The 20574-nt window shown below is 38.0% G+C and overlaps 1 protein-coding gene across 3 annotated transcripts in view; it reads right to left on the reverse strand.

The window, feature by feature from the left end:
- Positions 1 to 20574, reverse strand: part of RPS6KB1 (ribosomal protein S6 kinase B1) — a 42193-nt gene that overhangs the window by 5571 nt on the left and 16048 nt on the right. For 2 of the 3 annotated variants that reach the window (XM_049859093.1, XM_049859092.1), the window contains exons 5-13: positions 14307 to 14454; positions 12150 to 12207; positions 10610 to 10710; positions 8935 to 9025; positions 8661 to 8751; positions 8022 to 8129; positions 7671 to 7733; positions 7240 to 7317; positions 3567 to 3674 (exon numbers count right to left, since the gene is read on the reverse strand). In XM_049859093.1, the coding sequence (XP_049715050.1) occupies positions 3567 to 3674; positions 7240 to 7317; positions 7671 to 7733; positions 8022 to 8129; positions 8661 to 8751; positions 8935 to 9025; positions 10610 to 10710; positions 12150 to 12207; positions 14307 to 14454 (846 nt within the window). Of the gene's footprint in view, positions 1 to 3566; positions 3675 to 7239; positions 7318 to 7670; positions 7734 to 8021; positions 8130 to 8660; positions 8752 to 8934; positions 9026 to 10609; positions 11520 to 12149; positions 12208 to 14306; positions 14455 to 20574 lie in introns of those variants that run through there. The other variant, XM_049859094.1, reaches the window with a different exon arrangement.

Here is a 20574-nt window from a genome sequence, read left to right on the forward strand (position 1 = left end):
AAGATATAAAAAAGAGAAGTAAGCAGAGAGACAGGGAGCCCTCATACCACCAAGAAAGTAGTGCCAGGAGCAGAGCATGTCCTTTGGACCCAGGGTCCCTGTGCTAAGAAGCTCCTAGTTCAGGGGAAGATTGATGATAAGAAGGACCTTCCTCCAGAGTCGATAGAGAAAGGTTTCCCCTGGAACTGACACCCTGAATTTGGAATTGTAGCCTACTAGACTGTGAGACAAACTTCTGTTCATTGAAGCCATCTACTTGTATTTCTGTTACAGCAGCAGTAGATAACTAAGACAGAATTTGATACTGGAAGAGTGGGGTGCTGCCCTAACAGATACCTAAAATGTGGAAGCGGTTTTGAAATCGTGAATATGTAGAGGCTGGAAGAGTTTCAAAGTGCCTAACAGTAAAAGCCTAGATTGCCTTAAAGAGACTGCTGGTGCAATTAGGGATGTCAGACAATTCTGGTGAGGACTCAGAAGGAAATGAGGAGAGCTGTTTACACTGGTGAGAAGCAACATCAGAGAAACAGCAGCAGCAGAACAGGAAACCAGCAGGAGATGGCGCTGGAGCCAACCCATGGAACGAGAGAGCTAAGTGCCTTTGCACAGGAGGCTTCCTGATGGAGTGGGGGTGCCTATGGACACTTATCAGTGGAGCTAGGCTTGCCAATTCATGGAAGAAAAGAGCTGAGTGCCTTCCAGCCAATGTTTACTGGCGGAGTGGGGTGCCTCCAGGCACTTATCACTTATCGGTGGAGCTCAAGAGCACTGGAACGCTTGACCCAGCAGGGCACACACAGGCAGTGAGGTCTGAGGGGCCAAGAGGCCAAGGAAACAGGAAGCAAAAACTGAAAAGACAAGGAACACAAGAAGCAGAGCTGCCCCAGTCTCAAAGGTATCACCACAACCTCTAGGGTCTCAAATGGTGTAGTCACTGCTCAGATGAACTAGGAGAATGGGGCCACCCAAAGCCGAGGGAGCGTAGTTGCCATTCCAGTGGACCTGGAAGGTGGAGCTAAAGCCCAGGGCCGAGGGGCCTCCACTCAGAATCCAGACAGTGTGGCCAATACCTAGAGTTTGGAGGGCAGGGCCATTGTCTAAATGGTCTCAGAGAACAGAGGATTATTTTCAAGCGTTGAGACTAATGTAATGTATTCTGCTGGCTTGCTTGGTGCCTGTTATCCTTTCTTTCCCTCCAATTTCTCCCATTTGTAATGGAAATGTCTAGCTTATGCGTGTTCCACCACTGTAATTTGGAAGCAGACAACTTGGATTCTAGATTTCACAGATAAAGAAGAATTTTTGAATTTTGGACGTGGAACTGATTTAAGACTTCTGCTATGATATGATGGAGTGAATGTGTTTTACATGTGACAATGACATGAATTTTGAGGGGCCAAAGGGAAGAATGTCATGGATTGAATTATATCCCCCCAAAATGTGTTTCAACTTGGCTAGGCTGTGATTCCCAGTATTGTGTGATTGTCTACCATTCTGTCATCTGAGGTGATTTTCCTGTGTGTGGTAAATCCTACCTCTATGATGTTACTGAGGTAGGATTAGAAGCAGCTATGTTAGTGAGGCAGGACTCAATCTAGAAGAATAGGTTGCGTCTTAAGTCAATCTCTTTTGAGATATAAAAGAGAGAAGTAAGCACAGAGACAAGGGGACCTCATACCACCAAGAAAGTAGTGCCAGGACTAGAGGATGTTCTTTGGACCCAGGATCCCTGCACTAAGAAACTCCTAGTCCAAGGGAAGATTGATGACAAGGACCTTCCTCCAGAGTCCACACAGGGAGAAAGCCTTCCTCCAGGGCTGATGCCCTGAATTTGGAATTGTAGCCTACCAGACTGTGAGACAATAAACTTATGTTTGTTGAAGCCATCCACTTGTGGTATTTCTGTTATAGCAACACTAGATAATGTTTGATTTGGTATTTTCTTGATGAATAAGGGTCAGCATTACAAAAACCATCAATTGTAATAGGCAAAAGTACAGTTTTGTTAGTTTTAGTTCTCACATTTTTGTTTCTTGCTGTTAAGCTATCACCTGTCATTTCTCTTACTGTCATTGTCACTATTCATCCCTTTAATAGTCAGCCCCATCTTTCGCTTCTAATTTATTATTCTAGTCATCTATGAGCTCGGCATTACAATTACCATGGTTACCATGAGTTACAGTAAATAATACTGAATATGGCTCTGCGTGAAGTCCTGAAGAGTGAGGTGCAATTCTGTAGTACATATGCTTTGTGACAGTTTTATGTGGACCTCAGAGGGTATTTCCTCACGTCTTGTAGTGGGTAACTACCAAGAGGACAAGGCTGTTCCTTAATCGTGTTTGAGTTTCTTTTAATTCTGTATATGGGGCATTACAATAGGAATTTAAATTTCCTTGAACTAAAGTTGCTAGAACCACAATCTCCAGATAAGTGGGATGTTACTATTTCTGTTAATCTTTAAAGAGATCCACTTCATACATAGAATTCTACCTAAGTCCTATCAAGTGAGTTCTTGGGCTCACTAGTTAGCCATTTTAAGTAATTATGAAAAGCTCAATAATAAGTTAATGTTATTTACTTAAAACCTTACTGTACTATGATGATTTATGGGTAATTTTGAGTATACACAATTTTTGCATTCATGCGAACTTTAGAACTTACCTCCCTCCATTAGATACAACATTATTGTGTGTTATACTGTAAGCAGTAGGAACTAAAAGTTTGAGAATTAAGTTAATAATACTTCTGTGGCAAATCCAGTGAAGTCAGAAACAAAATAAATAGGGAAAAAACACCCAAAGGATTACTTTCCTCAGAAGATTATTCCATTCTCCCTAGAGGCAGTCCAAAAGAAACGACTAAACAAATGACACATTATGAGGTGGACGTTCATGTGACACATAAGCCGAACAATACAAATAAATGTAAGAAATGATACTTGGGCAAAATAATATGCCTATCTGATATAAATCCACCATTTCTGTTGATCAATATCTTGAAAACTCTGCTTTTCCATATGTGAAGATAAGCTATAAATCCATACAGATACTTCTACAGTGAGCATTTATTTACTATCACGTGTGAATGAATATATTTTAATGTCAAATACTAACCATTAAACAGGCTAAAACTCCCCTAACAGACTTATGTTAACAATACCATAAATCTGTAGCTGTTTCATGAATTAAACAGTTCTTCAGCAAGGCTAAATAAATAAAAGAATTAAACAGTTACAGTGAGCTCCTCTTCCCCCGCTGCTATGGCTAGGTGGTTTTCAGTTGAGGTCCTAAGCCAAACATCATGTTAAGTCAGTAGCCCAACTAAAAAGGAATCATACACTCCAAAGAATCTAAACACCTACTCTGATAAAATGTAGTCTTGGCTTATGAAAATCAATTTTATAGGTACCACTGGTTAAGGGGATGGTTTAAAAAAAACAAAACACCTCAGGTTACTTATAAAAATATGAACTGCAAAACAAGCAAGCTGACTTCTCTTATAAAAAGGCCCAACTTCACACTTGATTTTCCCATAGCTACATGGAAATCCTTTCGTTCACTTACCAGAAAAACCTGGTTGGCACTTTCACTGAGAGTTGAGTCATCTGGGCTGTCAACAGGTGTCTGACGTGTAAACTTTGAATCAAACTGACTCACATCCTCTTCAGATTGCTTTATAAAAACAAAATGATTAGAAAATAATTAATGGCCTACATTAAGCATATCAATCCAATGCACTGCATGCATTAGAGAAGGCTCCAGATAGAGCTCTTTCATAGGGTTTGGCTGTGATATCAAAATAGTCTTAGGCACATACTGAAAAATGAATGCAGGTGGACAGTGTTAAGGGTCAATTTACATCTTCAAATGTTAAACATGCATTAAAATAGATTTTAGTACATAGTTATCATTCCTATTAAAAATATGAATATCAAATTTCCCCTCTCTTAAAGCTTCAGTTTCCCTAGTCCACTGGCTAAATCTCTTCTTGGAGAAAATTTGCTCAGATGGTCACTGCAGGTTTTTAATAAACCTGAGAAACCACTAAAGCAGAATTAGAACACAAATCACATTTGTAAGATGCTCCAGTTAAAGTTTCTTCCCTTATTTCATTCATTTAGATTTCACTCGCTTAGCTTTTTCCAGGTACAAACAAAATATCCTAATCTAAATGAGTATATTTTCTAGTGGGAGAGTATTATCACCTAAATTCTATCTACCAGATTGGTTTAATTTGTTCTCTCTTTCCCAATATATATAGTTAGATTCTTAGGTCAGATATAGGAAGTAAATATCAATTTGGAAGAACTAATTTAATACTAAAAAACTACCACATTAACCTTATTCACAAAATAATCTTCTGAATAAAACATTCAAGACACAACAATGATCAACCTAGTAGTGCTGGGCACTCCTACAGCCCAGGTTGTGATCTCTAAATTCCATTTCTCACTAGAAGGAACCAGGACTCCTTGGAGAAACGGCGGATTCCAGCTGTGGTAGGAAATACACAAGATGAGCACAAAATATCAGTTTCCTTGTTTTGCTCTCTGGTATAACATCAGACTATTGTGGTCATGTCAAAAGGACTCAGGAACCAACATGAAGCAGTAGCCACTATCCAAAGGTGGGAAAAACTGAAGCATCAATAAAAACAACTGCGTGCAATATATTAAGATACATATATATGTATATATACATATATATATAAATGTAATCCTGGTGGTGTAGTGGTTAAGTGCTACGGCTGCTAACCAAAGGGTCGGCAGGTCAGATCCACCAGTTGCTCCTTGGAAACGCTATGGGGCAGTTCTACTCTGTCCTGTAGGGTCGCTATGAGTCGGAATCGACTCAATGGCCCTGGGTTTGGTTTTTTGATATATAACACATATATGTTAAAATGCATGAGTTGATAATGATACTAAAAAAAATTACAATTCATTGGTTAATTTTAGAAAATGCTAGGAAATTCATTATTTTGAAAACTAGAAAAAATCAAACATTTATCTTGCCTTTCCTGTATGAACTGTACGTAGCAATTGATGAAATAAGTTTCCTAATGGAAGAATTCCAGTGAATAAATAATGAGTAATGGTATTACAGTAAGACTATTTTTAAACCCCTAATAAAATCGTGGAACTTTTTAAATACATTTTTTTTAATAAAATCATGGAACTAGGCCAGAGTTCCTCAACCTTGGCACCACTGACATTTTGGACCTGATAATTCTTTGTTATGGGGGGCTGCCCTGGCATTGTAGGATATTTAGCAGTATCTGTAGCCTCCACCCCATAGATACCAACAGCACCTCTTCCCCAAGTTGTGACAACCAAAAATGTCTCTAGATATTGCCAGATGTCTTTTGGAGGGCAAAATCACCCCTGGTTGAAAAACCACTGATAGAGACAAGGTTCAATGATCATTAACATCACTGGATGAAATATAATTACACGTTATGCCTCTAGATCAAATTACACAATACTTAAAGTTTAATTTGAACTGGATCATGCCCCTAGACCTAACTACAGGGTGCTTAAAAATACAGCGAACAGACGAATGTAGTTGATGGCACCACAGGGATAACAATCAGCAAAATCAAAATATGAGGAACTCCACAGCATCGTTTCTTCAACAAATCCCTGGGGGGTAGGCGGGAATTTGGGGGAGGAAATCTCTAGATGAAAAGAGACTTAAAAGACATAATAACCAAACTATGTACAAACCTTGATTAAATCCTTATTGAAACAAACCAACAGGAAAGAAGGAAGAAGGAGGGAAGGAAGGAAGAAAAACAATTGGGGAAACTGTCAACATTTTAAGTGTGATGATGGCATGGTAGTTACGTTTGTGTTTAAACAAGATGAGTTGTAGGTACATGAAGGCTAATTATTCTCCTTACAATTGTGTATTTTGAAATTTTAAAGCAAATTACCTTGTGCTCTAAAACCAAATTGTTGTAATAATCCTCCTCATCCTCCTCTTCCTCTGCTTACATCCCAAGAGATGAAAAAAGAAACTATATTTTCTCCAATTCTGAGGTAGGAGAAAGACAAGAACTAACACACTAACTCATTTACTCATAAACATATATTCTATATTTTGAAGAAAAAGTTTCCAGAAAATCATCACCCCATCTGGAGCAAGGGAGAATGAACAAAACCAAAGGCACAAGAGGAAGATTAGTCCAAAGCACTAATGGACCACAACTACTACAGCCTCCACCAGGCCGAGTCCAGTACAGCTAGATGGTGCCTGGCTACCACCACCGGCTGCTCTGACAGGGATCATAACAGAAGGTCTCCGACAGAACTGAAGAAAAATGCAGAACATAATTCTAACTCACAAAAAAAGACCAGACTTACTGGTCTGACAGAGACTGGAGAAATCCCAAGAATATGGCCCCCGGACACCCTTTTAGCTCAGTAATGAAATCACTCCTGAGGTTTGCCCTTCAGCCAAAAATAAGAGAGGCCCAAAAAACAAAAGGAGACTAAAGGGGCACACCAGCCCAGGGGCAAGGACTAGAAGGCAGGAGGGGACAGGGAAGCTAATAACAGGGAACCCAAGGTCGAGAAGGGGAAAGTATTATTGGTATGTCATGGGGTTGGTAACCAAAGTCACAAAACAACGTGTGTACTGTTGAATGAGAAGTTAGTTTGTTCTGTAAACCTTCATCTGAAGTACAATAATAAAAAATTTAAAAATTAAAATCAAAATTTAAAAGGTGGTTGAGTTAATGTTAAGCAAACCAAAACAAAACACTAAACTATCTGAAGTATTTAAGTGTCATAGGCAACCAACATTATATTAAAAAATAGTTAATATAGTCAGTAACTGCCGCTGGCACTAGTTCTTAAAAAGACTGCACAGAATTAAGATTCTGACAAGAAGAGAGTAGGCCAAAGTTTTAACTGTTAATAAATATAATGCTTCAGACTGCTCTGAGCTTTTCTCACTCTAAAAGAGTACCAAACCAAACATCAAACCCACTGCCATCAAGTTGATTCCAACTCATAGTGACCCTATAGGACACAGAAGAACTGCCCCATAAGATTTCCAAGGCTGTAATCTTTATGGACGTAGACTGCCACATCCTTCTCCTATAGAGCTGCTGGTGGGTTTGAAGTGCCAGCCTTTCAGTTAGCAGCCAAGTGCTTTAACCACTGTGCCACCAGGGCTCAAAAAAAAAAAAAAAAGTGCCAGGTCCCTCAAATTATATGCTTTCACGTATACTTACCAACAGAGGTTTAAAAGGAGGCTCCACTTTCCGAGCCAGCAGTTCTTCCCAGTTAATGTGTCTGAAGAATGGATGAGCCTAGAAAAAAAGAGCAGGATGAAAAATCAAGGAAATAGACTTAACAGGATTCAGAAATCAACTGCTAAGTTACAAATAGCAAAATAAGTTAAATTTATAAGCAACTGCATACTAAAACCCATCCACTAAACCCAGTGCCACTGAGTCAATTCTGACTCATAGCGACCCTACAGGACAGAGTAGAACTGCCCCATAGAGTTTCCAAGGAGCACCTGGCAGATTCGAACTGCCGACCCTTTGGTTAACAGCCGTGGCACTTAGCCACTATGCCACCAGGGTTTCCACAACATTCCTCACAAATAATAAAATTAGCATTATCTTCCTCCTAAAACATTGAATGTGCAAATCCCTACCTGAACTTCTCCAGCATCCCCAGGACCAGCTCCAAGACGAGAAGCAGCGTTTCTTTTTAGCAGCTTTAGAGAGGAAAAAAAATAAACCGATAAACCTTAATCAAATTGATTTTTCTTTTTTTTGTTAGACTTTGCTTGTGTACTTTGCCTTGAGAAAATACAATTTACTAATTTGTACTAAATATTGTTTGCAAATAAAAAGAAAAGAAAATTTTTAAACAGATTTGTATTTTGCCTTCAAAAACTGCAGGCTTTTTTCCTCCAAAAGGTATGTATGAGTCTTTATTCAAAATGTATGTTAAATTCTATCTAGCAAACTCCTAGCAGTTGAGGCCCATATAAGAACCCTACCTTTTTAAGCAGATCTCTGGCTTCTTGTGTGAGGTAGGGAGGCAAATTGAGTTTACACTTGAGGATTTTGTCAATGGTTTTCTTTCTATTCTCCCCAGTGAATGGAGGCTAAGAGTAGAAGAGAATCAAAAAGGATTAGCATATAAAAAAACCAATTAAAAAAAATACAACATTTTATGATTCCCGAATTAGCCATTTATGTATGGAAATAAACGTACACCATGAAATTGACTAACTACTAAAGACCTATAGCTTTTAAGCAACAAGACAGAGCAAATAGCAAAGTCTTGGAAGGAAGCCTGGGTTTCCATCATTAACTTGGTATATAATAATGGGTTAGTCATATGATTTTATGCATCAATTTCTTCATTTATTAAATTTGGGCAATATCTATTCTACATCTCTTTCACAGGGCTGCTGTAACACAGATCATCTAAGTAAAAATGTTTATGAAAGTATGGGATGCCATATAATCGTAAGGCATTAATTAGCATTAATGGTTTATAACCAATCTTTGGGCTTTGAAATTAACTCGCTTGGTAACATTCTAAATAAACACAGGGAAGGTCTCTTGCTATAGTGATTTAATAACCACTCAGCACAGACCATAATACATGCAGCTTTTAACTGTGCACCTACTGCTCCAGTCAGCATGTCATACATTAATGCTCCCAAACTCCACCAATCCACAGCACGATTATGGCCACTTCTCATCAAGATTTCAGGGGCCCTACAATGAGAAAAATAATATGCCTAAAAAATTCACCCACTTGCATATCACCTGAATTAGAATTTTAAAAACAATATATGGAGCCAAACGGTGCTACACATAACTTAGCAATCTATTACTTAAAGCAGGTAAAAGTTAGCTATTACCCCCAAACAGATAAATTTATTTGAACATGCAGCTCACATGTATTCTATTGTTCCACAAAATGTGTGTGTGACTGTTCCATCATGAATAGATTCTTTGCATAGTCCAAAGTCTGTTAGTTTCACATGACCTACAACAAAAGATTACAACACAGTTATCCTGAGATTCTAAGTATGTGCAGTTTTTGAACATATCACGCAAGATAATAATTTATCCTTCCATTTATCTTTTCCTGCCTTTAATTTTTTTTGAAGATATCAAGAACTAACAAAGAACCATCCATAAAATGAGGTGTTAAATCTTCAAGGCTAGGGCAGGGTCATCTTTTGCTAATGACATGAACTAGTAAGGGGAAAATAAAGACAGAGAAATAGGTAAAATGGCTTGTTTAAGGCTTCACCCATAGCTTTAAAAAAAAAAAAAAAAGGCACAATTTGGAACATTTTACTAGCCTCAGTTATCCATATACCATTTTCTAAGAGTTCAAAACAGTTACTACGTCACACATCATTTTGTAGACATCTAAGAATCTACAGCTGCTACCAGTCCCCCAGATACCCTGGATGGATAGCTGCTCCTTTGGGGTGTGAGTGAACTGCCTAGTCTACATAGCCCGGATGATTCAAGCATAAATTGAACTGTGTGGAGCAGCATGCAGTTGTAGTCAAGGCTGAGACAGAGAAGTCCTGGGGGAAATTTTATAGTTTTTGATGAAATCTGGTTTAAGTACACAGACCCTAATAAACATACTTTTAAACAAAGATATAACACTGTACTTCAGATATATAGCTTTTAGCACCATGAACTGTGACTAAGAGTTCTTAAAACAGTCTTAGAAAGTCCCCACGGTGGTGGGGAGTAGGCAACAGAACTAGGAGCGAGACACATAGATTCCCATAACACAGAACTTAAGGTTAAGTATATAATTTCTCCTTAAGAACACACACACAATTTAGAACATTAAAACAGCTACTACCTCATACATCATTTTATAGACATTTAACAATCTATAGCTGCTACCAGCACCCTAGATACCCTGGATGGATGACTGCTTCTCTGGGGTGTGAATGAACTGTGAAGTCTACTCAGCCCAGATGATTCTAGCATAAACTGAACTGTCCGGAGCAGAATGAAGTTGTAGAGAAGGCTCACATTGCTGTATCTATTGTTGCACAGGATATTAGTCTCCCTGGTGGGAGCAAGAATACACTGATGCCTGCTAAGCATTTTATTTCCAAGGTTGAATCAAATACTTTGGTTCAATTCCAATCCTGTCTTTTTTTTTCCAGCATTAATAAAACAAATAAAAATACCACTTCTAATATTTACAACATATTTATCATTAAAGAAAACTCAATTCACATAGGTAAGATTCGATTTCCAACTTAAGGTACAAACCAAGACTAGTGTTTGGGCTGGCTTTTGGATCATCACGTTTTATGTAAGGGTTTGGAAAGAATGACCAGCAATAAAAAGAAAGGATTAAATCAAAAAAGGCAGTTTAGTAGACAATTATAGTCAACACTGTTTAACCTCATCAATCATTCAAGGACCTAAAGAATTAAATATCAGCAAGTATTACGATGCCATAAATTCTAAGAGAAAATGTATAATAACAGACAGATGAATATGGGGCTTTGAAAATGGCCATGACCTGTGTGGAAGGATTTTAAGATGATTATTTACTATAGAATTGTTTACGGTATATCTCCACCTTGGTGATTAAGCATGATATTCTCCGGCTTCAGGTCTCTGTAGATGATCCCCTTTTGATGTAAATGCCCCAAAGCCATGGAGATTTCTGCCAAGTAAAAGCTGGAAACAAAAGTGATTTAATAAAATTAAAAGGAGTCATCTACTCAAAGCAGCTTATGTACGGAGCAAAATTCCTTGAAAGAAACAGACATGCACCAAAGACCAAATTAGTGGGAGTGGGGTTTGGGGATGGGGGAAAGAGTTGGCATAGGTTGCTGCCAAAAGGCTTGGAAACATTTGTTTCACTCATTTTAGTGAAACTATAAAATGTTTTATTTCATCATTAGAACATACTGCTAAAATTGCAAAGAAGTTCAGAATATGCCAATATGTCATTGGTCATGTTTTGTTCTGTCTATGCAGGAATCAGGCCAATAGTCATTCAGGCCAAAGCAAATTCCTCCCACCCACCCCCAATTTTAAAATCCCAAGGAAACAGGAATTGTTATTCATAGAGATCAAGTCTTGGTTTCAAAAGATATTTCATAACCTGACCCTTAGAAGCCCACTCATCCCTTACTTAATCCAGCTGCGTATTTATATACAGCTTACGCCCAGAGTATCTACCCCCCCTCTTGCCAGCCAGCCCACAACTATAAACTGTGTGACACTCAAATTTATCTACCTCAAAAGAATAAAGGGCTGAGTCAACCCTGTCTGGATTCGAAAAGCACAAGCAATACTGGCTGCATAACAATGTCGCAATCCTGCAGATTACTCCAGGATGGAGAGGGAGTGTCCTGGAGGACTGAGGCAGTTTCACAGCCAGCACACCACAAACAGCCTCCAACAGGGCTCAGAGAGCCTCCTCCAAAAAAGGGCACTTCATCCCTAAGGCTCTTAAATGCAGCTTCTGTGTTAGAAAAGGCCTGAAATTAAACAATGGAATGCAGTTTGGTAATTAAGGTAGAAGAAACATTAAAGTGTTGTTTTCTATTTAATTAATGTGTAGGATAAACTGATTTATTGTTACCCAATCCTGTCATCTCGCAAAAAGATGTGTCTATTTTTAATTTGAAGCAAATGTCAATTTAAGAAATAGGAGAGTAAATCCCATCCTGGCCATATAATCACTCCTCAGAGGATGTATGCAGGCTTATCACTTCCCTAAGACTGTGTGCCTTGGGGACTGGAAAGTCTGAAAAAAGATGATTTCTGATACCTTCCACTCTTTCACCCAAAGTTGTACTGGAAAGTCCACTCACCCACAGCCAAGGCTTACCAATTCAAGGAAATCTGAAAGCCTCATTGAGAATGGTTCTGCTAGCAACAACTGGCGTGAAGAATGCTCCACCCAAGGTCTGCAGGCAGAGGGATGACGTGGCCTCCAAAAGCTGCCCAGTCCCAAAGCTGCTTCTCCCCCGTGAAGTCCTGAGTGACTGACTGGCCTCAGAACAATTTATTGAATCATATGGCTGCCCGCAGTGTTCAGAATGAAGCTTGGCTTTTAATTATATGAATCATACCTGAATCCACGCAACCACAAAAATTTCACTTACCAAGCTGTGTCTTCCATAAATATTCCCTCTCTTTCTAACTGCATAAATAGTTCTCCTCCTTTAAAGGAAAAGAAAACACATTAGAAATAAAACAATCTTTATTCCAGCCCACTTCTAATGAGAAGGTTTGTTCTTTCCTTCTAACCACAATTAAAAAACCAACAGCCCCTTAAAAATAAAACACAGGTCTCAAGATTATAGGTTTTAAAATTAAGTCCTCAGGGTTCTATTTTTAGCATGTTCTTATTCACATGTGAAATATATATGCTTAAAAACTGTTAAGTGGCTTGAAATTCTAGGTTTTAATTTACAAACATCACAATATCTGTAGATTCTAGAATGGAAGTTAGAAAAAATCAAATCCTGAATAAAGCTTCCCTAATAATATTTTACCTATAAGTGGACAAACATTAGTGTACAATTAAACCAGCCTGGCAAATTAGTGAATCCCCGTATTCCATATTTTCAGGACCTATAAATAAACTGCATGAGACTACAAGAAATCTGGCCTTGTGAAATACGATGACACAATTTGAGTATCAAAATAAATAATGACAATAAAGAATTATATCCCACAGAATAATCTTAGATTTCATGAATCCACAATGATGTAAATAAATGAATAAATGAAATTTATAAATATGGGGAAAGGGAAAGCTCTTCCTCACAGTAGGATGCCAAGTAATAAATTAAGGAGGCATGATGGAATAAGAAAAATCACTTGGCAACTAACATAGCTAATTGTTTCAGGCAATAATCAATGGATGCTAAAACAGGCTGTTAAGTTTCAATGAGAAAGGAATATTTACACAGTCTCAAAGTATCTCCTCAAAAGATACTAATTACAAAGGGAAAAACAGAAACTTGACTATAGAGAAAACCGGCAAACACACTTTATCCATGTGATCAAAGTTAACATCACTAGTAAAGGGTCAAAGATGTAAATATAATGTACCTCCTGATCTGATGCACTGAGAAGGACACATTATCACTTGGTCCTACTAAAAACGCATGATGTTTCAAGAGGAAACATCAGACAAATCCAAATTGATGCACGTTCTACAAAACAACTGGCCTGTACTCTTCAAAATGTTAAGGTCACGAAAGACAAAGAAAGAGTAAGGAACTTTTCCAGATTAGGAGACTAAAGAGAGACCTTACTATTTATCAATGCTAATTCCCTCATTTTTATAATTGTAGCCACACAGTTTCATTTAAGATAATGTCCTTGATTTTAGAAAATACATACTGAAGTATTTAGGTGTACAGGGAAATCATGTCTGCAACTCTCTAAAACCGTTCAGAAAAAATTATGTGTGTGTGTTGTATGTATACATACACACATATATACATACTTATACAGAGAGAGAGGACGAAAAAGAAGAATAAAGAAAAACAAATGTGGTAAAATGATGACATTTGGAGAATGTAGGGAATTCTTTGTACTACACTTGCAACTTTTTGTGTAAGTCTGAAATTATATCAAAATAAAAAGCTAAAAGAAAAAAATGGCAACAGTCTCAAAAAAGTTACTAAATTCTGCAGTTTTCTGTTCCATGTCACAGCTATTGTGAAATCCTCATTTCTCAGAAATCTCCAGTGTGTTTGTTTGTTGGAAACAGATACCCGTGATCTATAATTTAGAGAGCAATAGGTACCTAGGAGGTAGTAAGCACTAGAAAATGTGTACAATTCCCAACGTAAATGACGATTCCCAACGTAAATGACGATTCCCAACGTAAAAGAAGCTACATTAAACCAACAGTTGTTCAGTTTAAAGACACAACTGCAGTTGTTTAACACTCTCAATAAGGTTCTCCATTTCAGTGCAGGGAGGAATACTTTGATAGTTTGTTTGAATTGTATCTTCTCATACAGTCCATCTGATGGCTCTGCGTCAATTAAGTGTTTTTACTTTGTTACATGATTATAATGGGATTAATATAAAACTTTACAGTTAAAGTCTTTAAAGTTTCCTTCATATTTGCCTGCAAATAGAAACCTGGGGTCACATTTAATTTCTTACTTCAATGTATTTGTCAGTTTTAAGAAGAATTTGATCACATTGGGAAAAGAAAATTTTTCCATTGGAAAATAATACTTTGACCCAGTTTCTGGAGCAAATGCAAATAATTATACCAAACTGTGTGTACTGACCGCTGAGATACTCAAGGATGAGGTAGAGTTTTCCACCGGTCTGAAAGGCATAAATTAAATCCACAATGAAGGGATGTTTTACTTCCTCCAGAATATTCCGTTCTGCTTTTGTATGAGCTGTGTCTTTAGCATTTCTTACTATCATGGCCTAAAAGAAAAGAGATGATCTATAAGAACAAAATAGTCGACATTTTTTTTCTATAGTAACCGGAAAATCTATTTTGTGCTTTTCTTGCCAATACTGAACTATTAATCATACTTTCCACAAGAGACTGAGACAGGAGTAATGGAAGATATTCACTTCTTATATGCATCTGGGCTGTTTGGATTTTTTTGCAAAGAACATTTAAATGAAAACCTAAAGATTCATAATTTTAAAAAATCTGTAAGTAGATCAAGTTTATTCACATATCCACTAACTGTTGAGTGTTTACTATGCTCCAGACTCTGTGCCAAGAAAGCAGAACTAACAGAAGTCCCCAGCCCACAGGAGCCCACAGTCCCAGGGACAAGTCAATGGAGGTAAGCACATGGTGCTATGGGTGAACAGGGGAACTGCATCTAACCTGGCGAGAAGGCTTCCTTGAGATACTTATACCTAACCTGCATCTTGAAAAGTTACTAAGATGAAAGTTGGGGAGTAAAAAAGGCACTGTAGTGCAAAAGAGGCATGATAGGACACCATCTGGGGAATCTATGAGCAGTTCAGTAACGTCAGAAATAGAGATAAGGCTAGAGAAGTAGCCAGGGGCCAGGAAATGGAAAGCCTGAACATCTAGGCAAAGGAGTTTCAACCTTAGTTTAGGGGCAAAAGAGAAATGTTGAGGTGAGTAATCTGAATAACCTTTAGTTTTAAGAAAGTTCTAATAGCAGTGTGGAGTTTTAGGGAGGCAATGAGACCAGTGAGGAGGCTAGTACAGTAAACTAAGCAAGAAATAAGAGAATGAAGGTAGGGAAAAGATGAAAGAGTATATGCACACCATTAGCATTTGCTGACTAGATATAAGATGAAATGATGATATCCTGGTTTCTGCTTAAGTTATAGGATAGACAATGGTACCAATGAATAACAGGAACTAGAAGAGAAGAAAAAAGTTTTAGGAAAATAATGCTTTGAACATGTTAAATTCAAGTTTTAGGAAGTCACCCTGATGGTAAACCTTCAGTAATATGAAAAAGCATATATACAAGATTATTAGTTGCACCATTATTTGTAGAAGCAAACACTGGATACAATCTAAATGCCTATACACAGGGTATTGGCCGAAAACGTATGGAATACCTACATTTATGTATAAAGAAGCTATAAAAAGAATGCAGAAGATCTCTATGAAAACAAGGTTAAAAAGGGCATATATAATGTAGCACAATATACAGTATGCTGCCTTTTATGTAAGAAAGAAGTGAGGATATATACATGTATCTGCTTATATCTGCAAAGATGAGCACAAGATAAACCAAAGCTAATGACACGGAAGGGCAGGAAAGGGAATGGAATGTCTCAGTATACTTTCTGGATAAAATCTCAATGGTTTTATCATCCATTTTCTTGGTTAAGTCAAATTGTGTTTGTAAAATGGAGATTTCTGACTTTTGAGCCATGTTAATGTTTTATACGTTCTAAAAATAAGATGAAATCAGTAAAAACTAGAGACAGAAATAAAACTCAATACGACAAAAATACATAAACTTAATATTACATTGATAATTTTACCACCAAACCAAACCCATTACCACTGAGTTGATTCCAACTCATAGCTATCTTATAAGACAGCGTAGAACTGCCCCAGAGGGTTTCCAAGGAGCGGCTGGTGGATTCAAACTGCCAACCTTTTGGTTAGCTGCTGAAGCTCTTAACCACTGCACCACGAGGGCTCCAACTTTACCACAGAAAGATAATAAAAGATAATTAACCTCATACTGCACAACCTTAGTAGTCTATATGTAAGCATAAAAAGAATTGTCCAGAAATCCTGAACCATATTTATTAAGTTTGTAGCTGGCAATAGTATTGGTATTATAATTCACAAACTATTATGCATGTATTGCAAAACTGAACAAATGAATAAATATATTGCTGATGTTTCCAAGGTTTTCACTGTGGGAAAATGTAGATGCAAGTATGGAACAAGGGGAGAGGAAGAACCCTGTGGATTTGGAATGGAACTCAGGTATCAACATGAACTTATGATTAAAAAACAAAAACTTCCTGCCTACATCTCCTGAAAGAGTCAGAAATAATGATACCTTAGTAGCAAGAAGCATAGCTATCACCCAGGTCTTGGTTTTTATCACTCTCTACAAAATAGACGCCAGGGTTCCTTGGAGAAACAGATGATGCTAAGCCAGGGTCAGGGAAAGTATAAGGTAAACCTGGAACACTCTGTTGTACCACAAAGTAAGGAAATACTCAAAAAAGAATCTACAAGTCTTTAAAAAAAATTAAATTAAAAACCTACAATAATTCTATGCTAAAAGAGAAATAAATCTGTTTTGCTGGGAAAAAAATTTAAAAAGTGGGTATGAAAAGTTCTTCTTGTACAGAAGAATGCCACTAATATAGAAAAAATGATAAAAACCAAAAAATTCTCCATTTTATAATCACCACAGTAATATTTGATTTAGGCAAGAAACAACAGATAAAACCATTAGGTAAAACAGTCTCAAAATATCATTCCATAGGTAACTTATTAACTACCATGGGATAAAGGTAGCTGTACAATGGAGAAATCTGGTGGACACCATCATAGTCAAGTGATTAAACTTAACCTTACCAAATAATGGGATATGTGGACATAAAATGCCTCCTGAGCCCATACACTGAGAATACAGTGGCACCTATGTAAGATTCCTACAAAAAGTGTTTAACCTAAATTTAAATTTTAAAAGTTTTCATAAGAAAACAATGAAATAAAACCTAATTAAGAAACATTCTGTCAAATAGCTGGCCTGAACTCTTCAAAAAATGTCAACATCATGAAGACAAAAGATGGCTGAAATCGTTCTAGAGTAATGGAAACTAAAGAGACACGACAATTAAATGCAATGTATGACCTGAGATTGAATAATGGATATTAAAAACAGCACAAAATAGCTACAGAGGATATTACAGTGATGACTGGGGAAGTTAAAATATGGACTACATATTAGAAAACAGTATTTCATGTCACTGTTAAATTTTCCAAGTGTGATAATTATACTATGGTTATGTATGAAATTGCGCTTATTCTCAGGAGATAAACACTGAAGAATTTAGGGGCAAAGTGCCATGATGTTTGCAACTCACTCTCAAATTGTACAGCAAGAAAAAATACGCAAATATATCTAGAGAGACAAAATATTAATAACTGGTGATCACTGTATTATTCCTGCAACTTTTTGGAAAGTTTGAAAAATTTCAAAGATACATTATTTTGCAACTTCTTGGAAGGTATGATTTTTTTTTTTTTTTTTTTAATTTTCACTGTGCTTTAAGTGAAAGTTACGAATCAAGCCAGTCTTGAATACAAAAATTTATATACACCTTGCTATATACTCCTAGTTGCTCTCCCCTTAATGAGACAGCACACTCCTCTCCACCCTCTATTTTTGTGTCCATCTGGCCAGCTTCTGACTCCCTCTACCTTCTCACCTCCCCTCTGGACAGGAGCTGCCCACATAGTCTCATGTGTCCACTTCATCCAAGAAGCTCACTCTTCACCAGTATCGTTTTCTATTCCATTGTCCAGGCCAATCCCTGTCTGAAGAGTTGGCTTTGGGAATGGTTCCTGTCCTGGGCTAACAGAAGGTCTGGGGGCCATGACCTCTGGGATCCTTCTAGCCTCAGTCAGACCATTAAGTCTGGTCTTTTTACGAGAATTTGAGGTCTGCATCCCACTGCTCTCCTGCTCCCTCAGGGGTTCTCTGTTGTGTCCCCTGTCGGGGCAGTCATCGGTTTTAGCTAGGTACCATCTAGTTCTTCTGGTCTCAGGCTGATGTAGTCTCTGGTTTATGTGGCCCTTTCTGTCTCTTGGGCTTATAATTACCTTGTGTCTTTGGTGTTCTTCATTCTCCTTTGCTCCAGGTGGGTTGAGACCAATTGATGCATTTTAGATGGCTGCTTGCTAGCATTTAAGACCCCAGACGCCATTCTCCAAAGTTGGATGCAGAATGTGGTTTTATTATGCCAGTTGAATTAGATGTCCCCTGAAACCATGGTCCCCAAACCCCGCCCCTGCTATGCTGGGGAAAGTTTGAATTTTTAAAAAAAATAAACAATTAGGAAGAAGTCTGAGAAGCCAGGGCCTACGAGTAAGATAAAAAATTAGTAAAGAGTAATCACAGAAGTCAAGGAAGCAGAGTTTCAAGATGCTGTGGTCAATAGCTTCAAGGCAAGTTAAGAATGGACTAAGTAAAGGCCACTGGATTAAGCAATTAGGAGTTCAGTGTTGACTTAGGAGACAAGAGTCTCAATGAAATAGTAGAGTCATAAGTCAAAATACAGTGAGTGCAGAAAAGACTAAAACATGAGAAAGAAGAGATGGTGATATAGACTACATTTCTCTTAAGAAGTTCAGCTATGAACAGGCCAAGAGAGTGGTAGGTATAGGAGACCTCAAGTGAAGAACTGGTTTTGCTAAATATGGCAGAGACTTGAACATATTTAAAGAAAGAATTTAGGGCACAGGATAGAAAACGAGAAGATAAGTGACAGAGTACAGTACTGAATAGGAAGAAAGGATGGGATTCAAAGCATAAAGAGAGGGATTAGCTGCGAAAAGGAGGAGGAACCATCTTCCACTAAGACTGGGCAGAATGAAGTAAAGACAGGTGAAAATGTAGATTAATATGGTACTGGGGGTAGGGACTAGAACAGGAAGTTGAGGGCAATCAGCTCTGACAGTCTGAAAATTCTATGTCAGGTAGGAAGAGAGGCAGTCTGCTAAAAGTAGAGGGACTGATAGTGAAGGCTCTAAACAGCTATAGAGAATGGAAGAAGTTGTTTAGAGACATGTAGAAAAAAACTGTGAGTACTGAGGGCCTAAACGGGGACCAAGAATTTGTACTGACAGCAACCTACAGATTTGTGTGATTTCTGCCAGTAATGCTCAGTAGCTCAGATAAAAAATAAAGGAGCACTGACGACTGAATTGATTCAGATTAGGACCGTCCTGAACATAAGGTCAATGGGCTAGCAAGTAACTGAAGTGCCAGGTTGTATTGATTAGGCTGGATTCCAAATATAGGCATGCCCTGGGTTATTAACAAGACCTGTTCCTAACTGTGCCCTTTAAGTTGAATTTGTAGGTAAGTTGGAACAGGAGCATACGGTTCTTATTTAGCCTTACTTTTTAGTGCAAGTAAAGGCTCGAAGCCTTTCCAATGATGTGACAGCTGCACATGCAGCAAGTGAAGGTGATTTTGATGAAGAATTTGTTTTGAGTAGGGGTTGGTTCAATCTTTTCAAAGTGAGCACAAATTTACATAACATTAAAGGACAAGTATGGCCTTAAGTTGGAAGCTGGTAACACAGGGACTTACTGTAAAGTGAAACAAGAAGAGGGCTAAGAACTTGAGGGAAAAAAGAATGGATAGGTCAAAGGACTAAAGGGCTTAGGGCAAAAGATCAGGCACTGTAGGAACAGAAAAGTGAGAAAGTTACTGTTCTATTAAAGCCCATTATTTCATAGCTATAGGATACCGCCACGAGAGCTGGTGAAGTAAGCACATTGGCGAAAGCTGATGGAGTGGAGATCATCAAGGAATTAGACGGCTAGGCTATGGATTACCCATTCAATGTAAGAGCAGTGTAAGACATTCAGGATGACGAGGGTTGGGGAGAGGGAAGGAAAGACTGAGCTAGGTATTCTAGTCTCCATAAATGTAAAGGGGAAACCAGGAGATGGTACCTAACAGGTGACAGGCTGATATAGGCTAAAAGCTCAATGGGAAAAGGGCTTTGACTAAAGGGTAGAAGAGTAATTGTTAAGAATACTTCCCTTGAAATACACAGTAATCAAAGTGAGGGGCAGAAACTACACTTGTCTCAGACGCTAAATCCTAGTATTTAACATAATGCCTGGCACATAGCATGCTCTCACTTGGATCAGTAAAAGAAGGGACGTAATAAGTATGTCCAAACTATGACCTAAAAGCCTCTGGCCAAGGGTTCTAAAATTCATAGTGTGGGAGAACTAATGCCATGGGCAGTGGTATTTTGCTTCCAGTGTACATTTTTTTTTTGTTGTTGTTGCAACTGATATGATAGGGGGATGGTTGTTGGGAATAG

The sequence above is a fragment of the Elephas maximus genome, chromosome 19 (assembly GCF_024166365.1).
Source record: "Elephas maximus indicus isolate mEleMax1 chromosome 19, mEleMax1 primary haplotype, whole genome shotgun sequence".
Taxonomy (NCBI): domain Eukaryota; kingdom Metazoa; phylum Chordata; class Mammalia; order Proboscidea; family Elephantidae; genus Elephas; species Elephas maximus.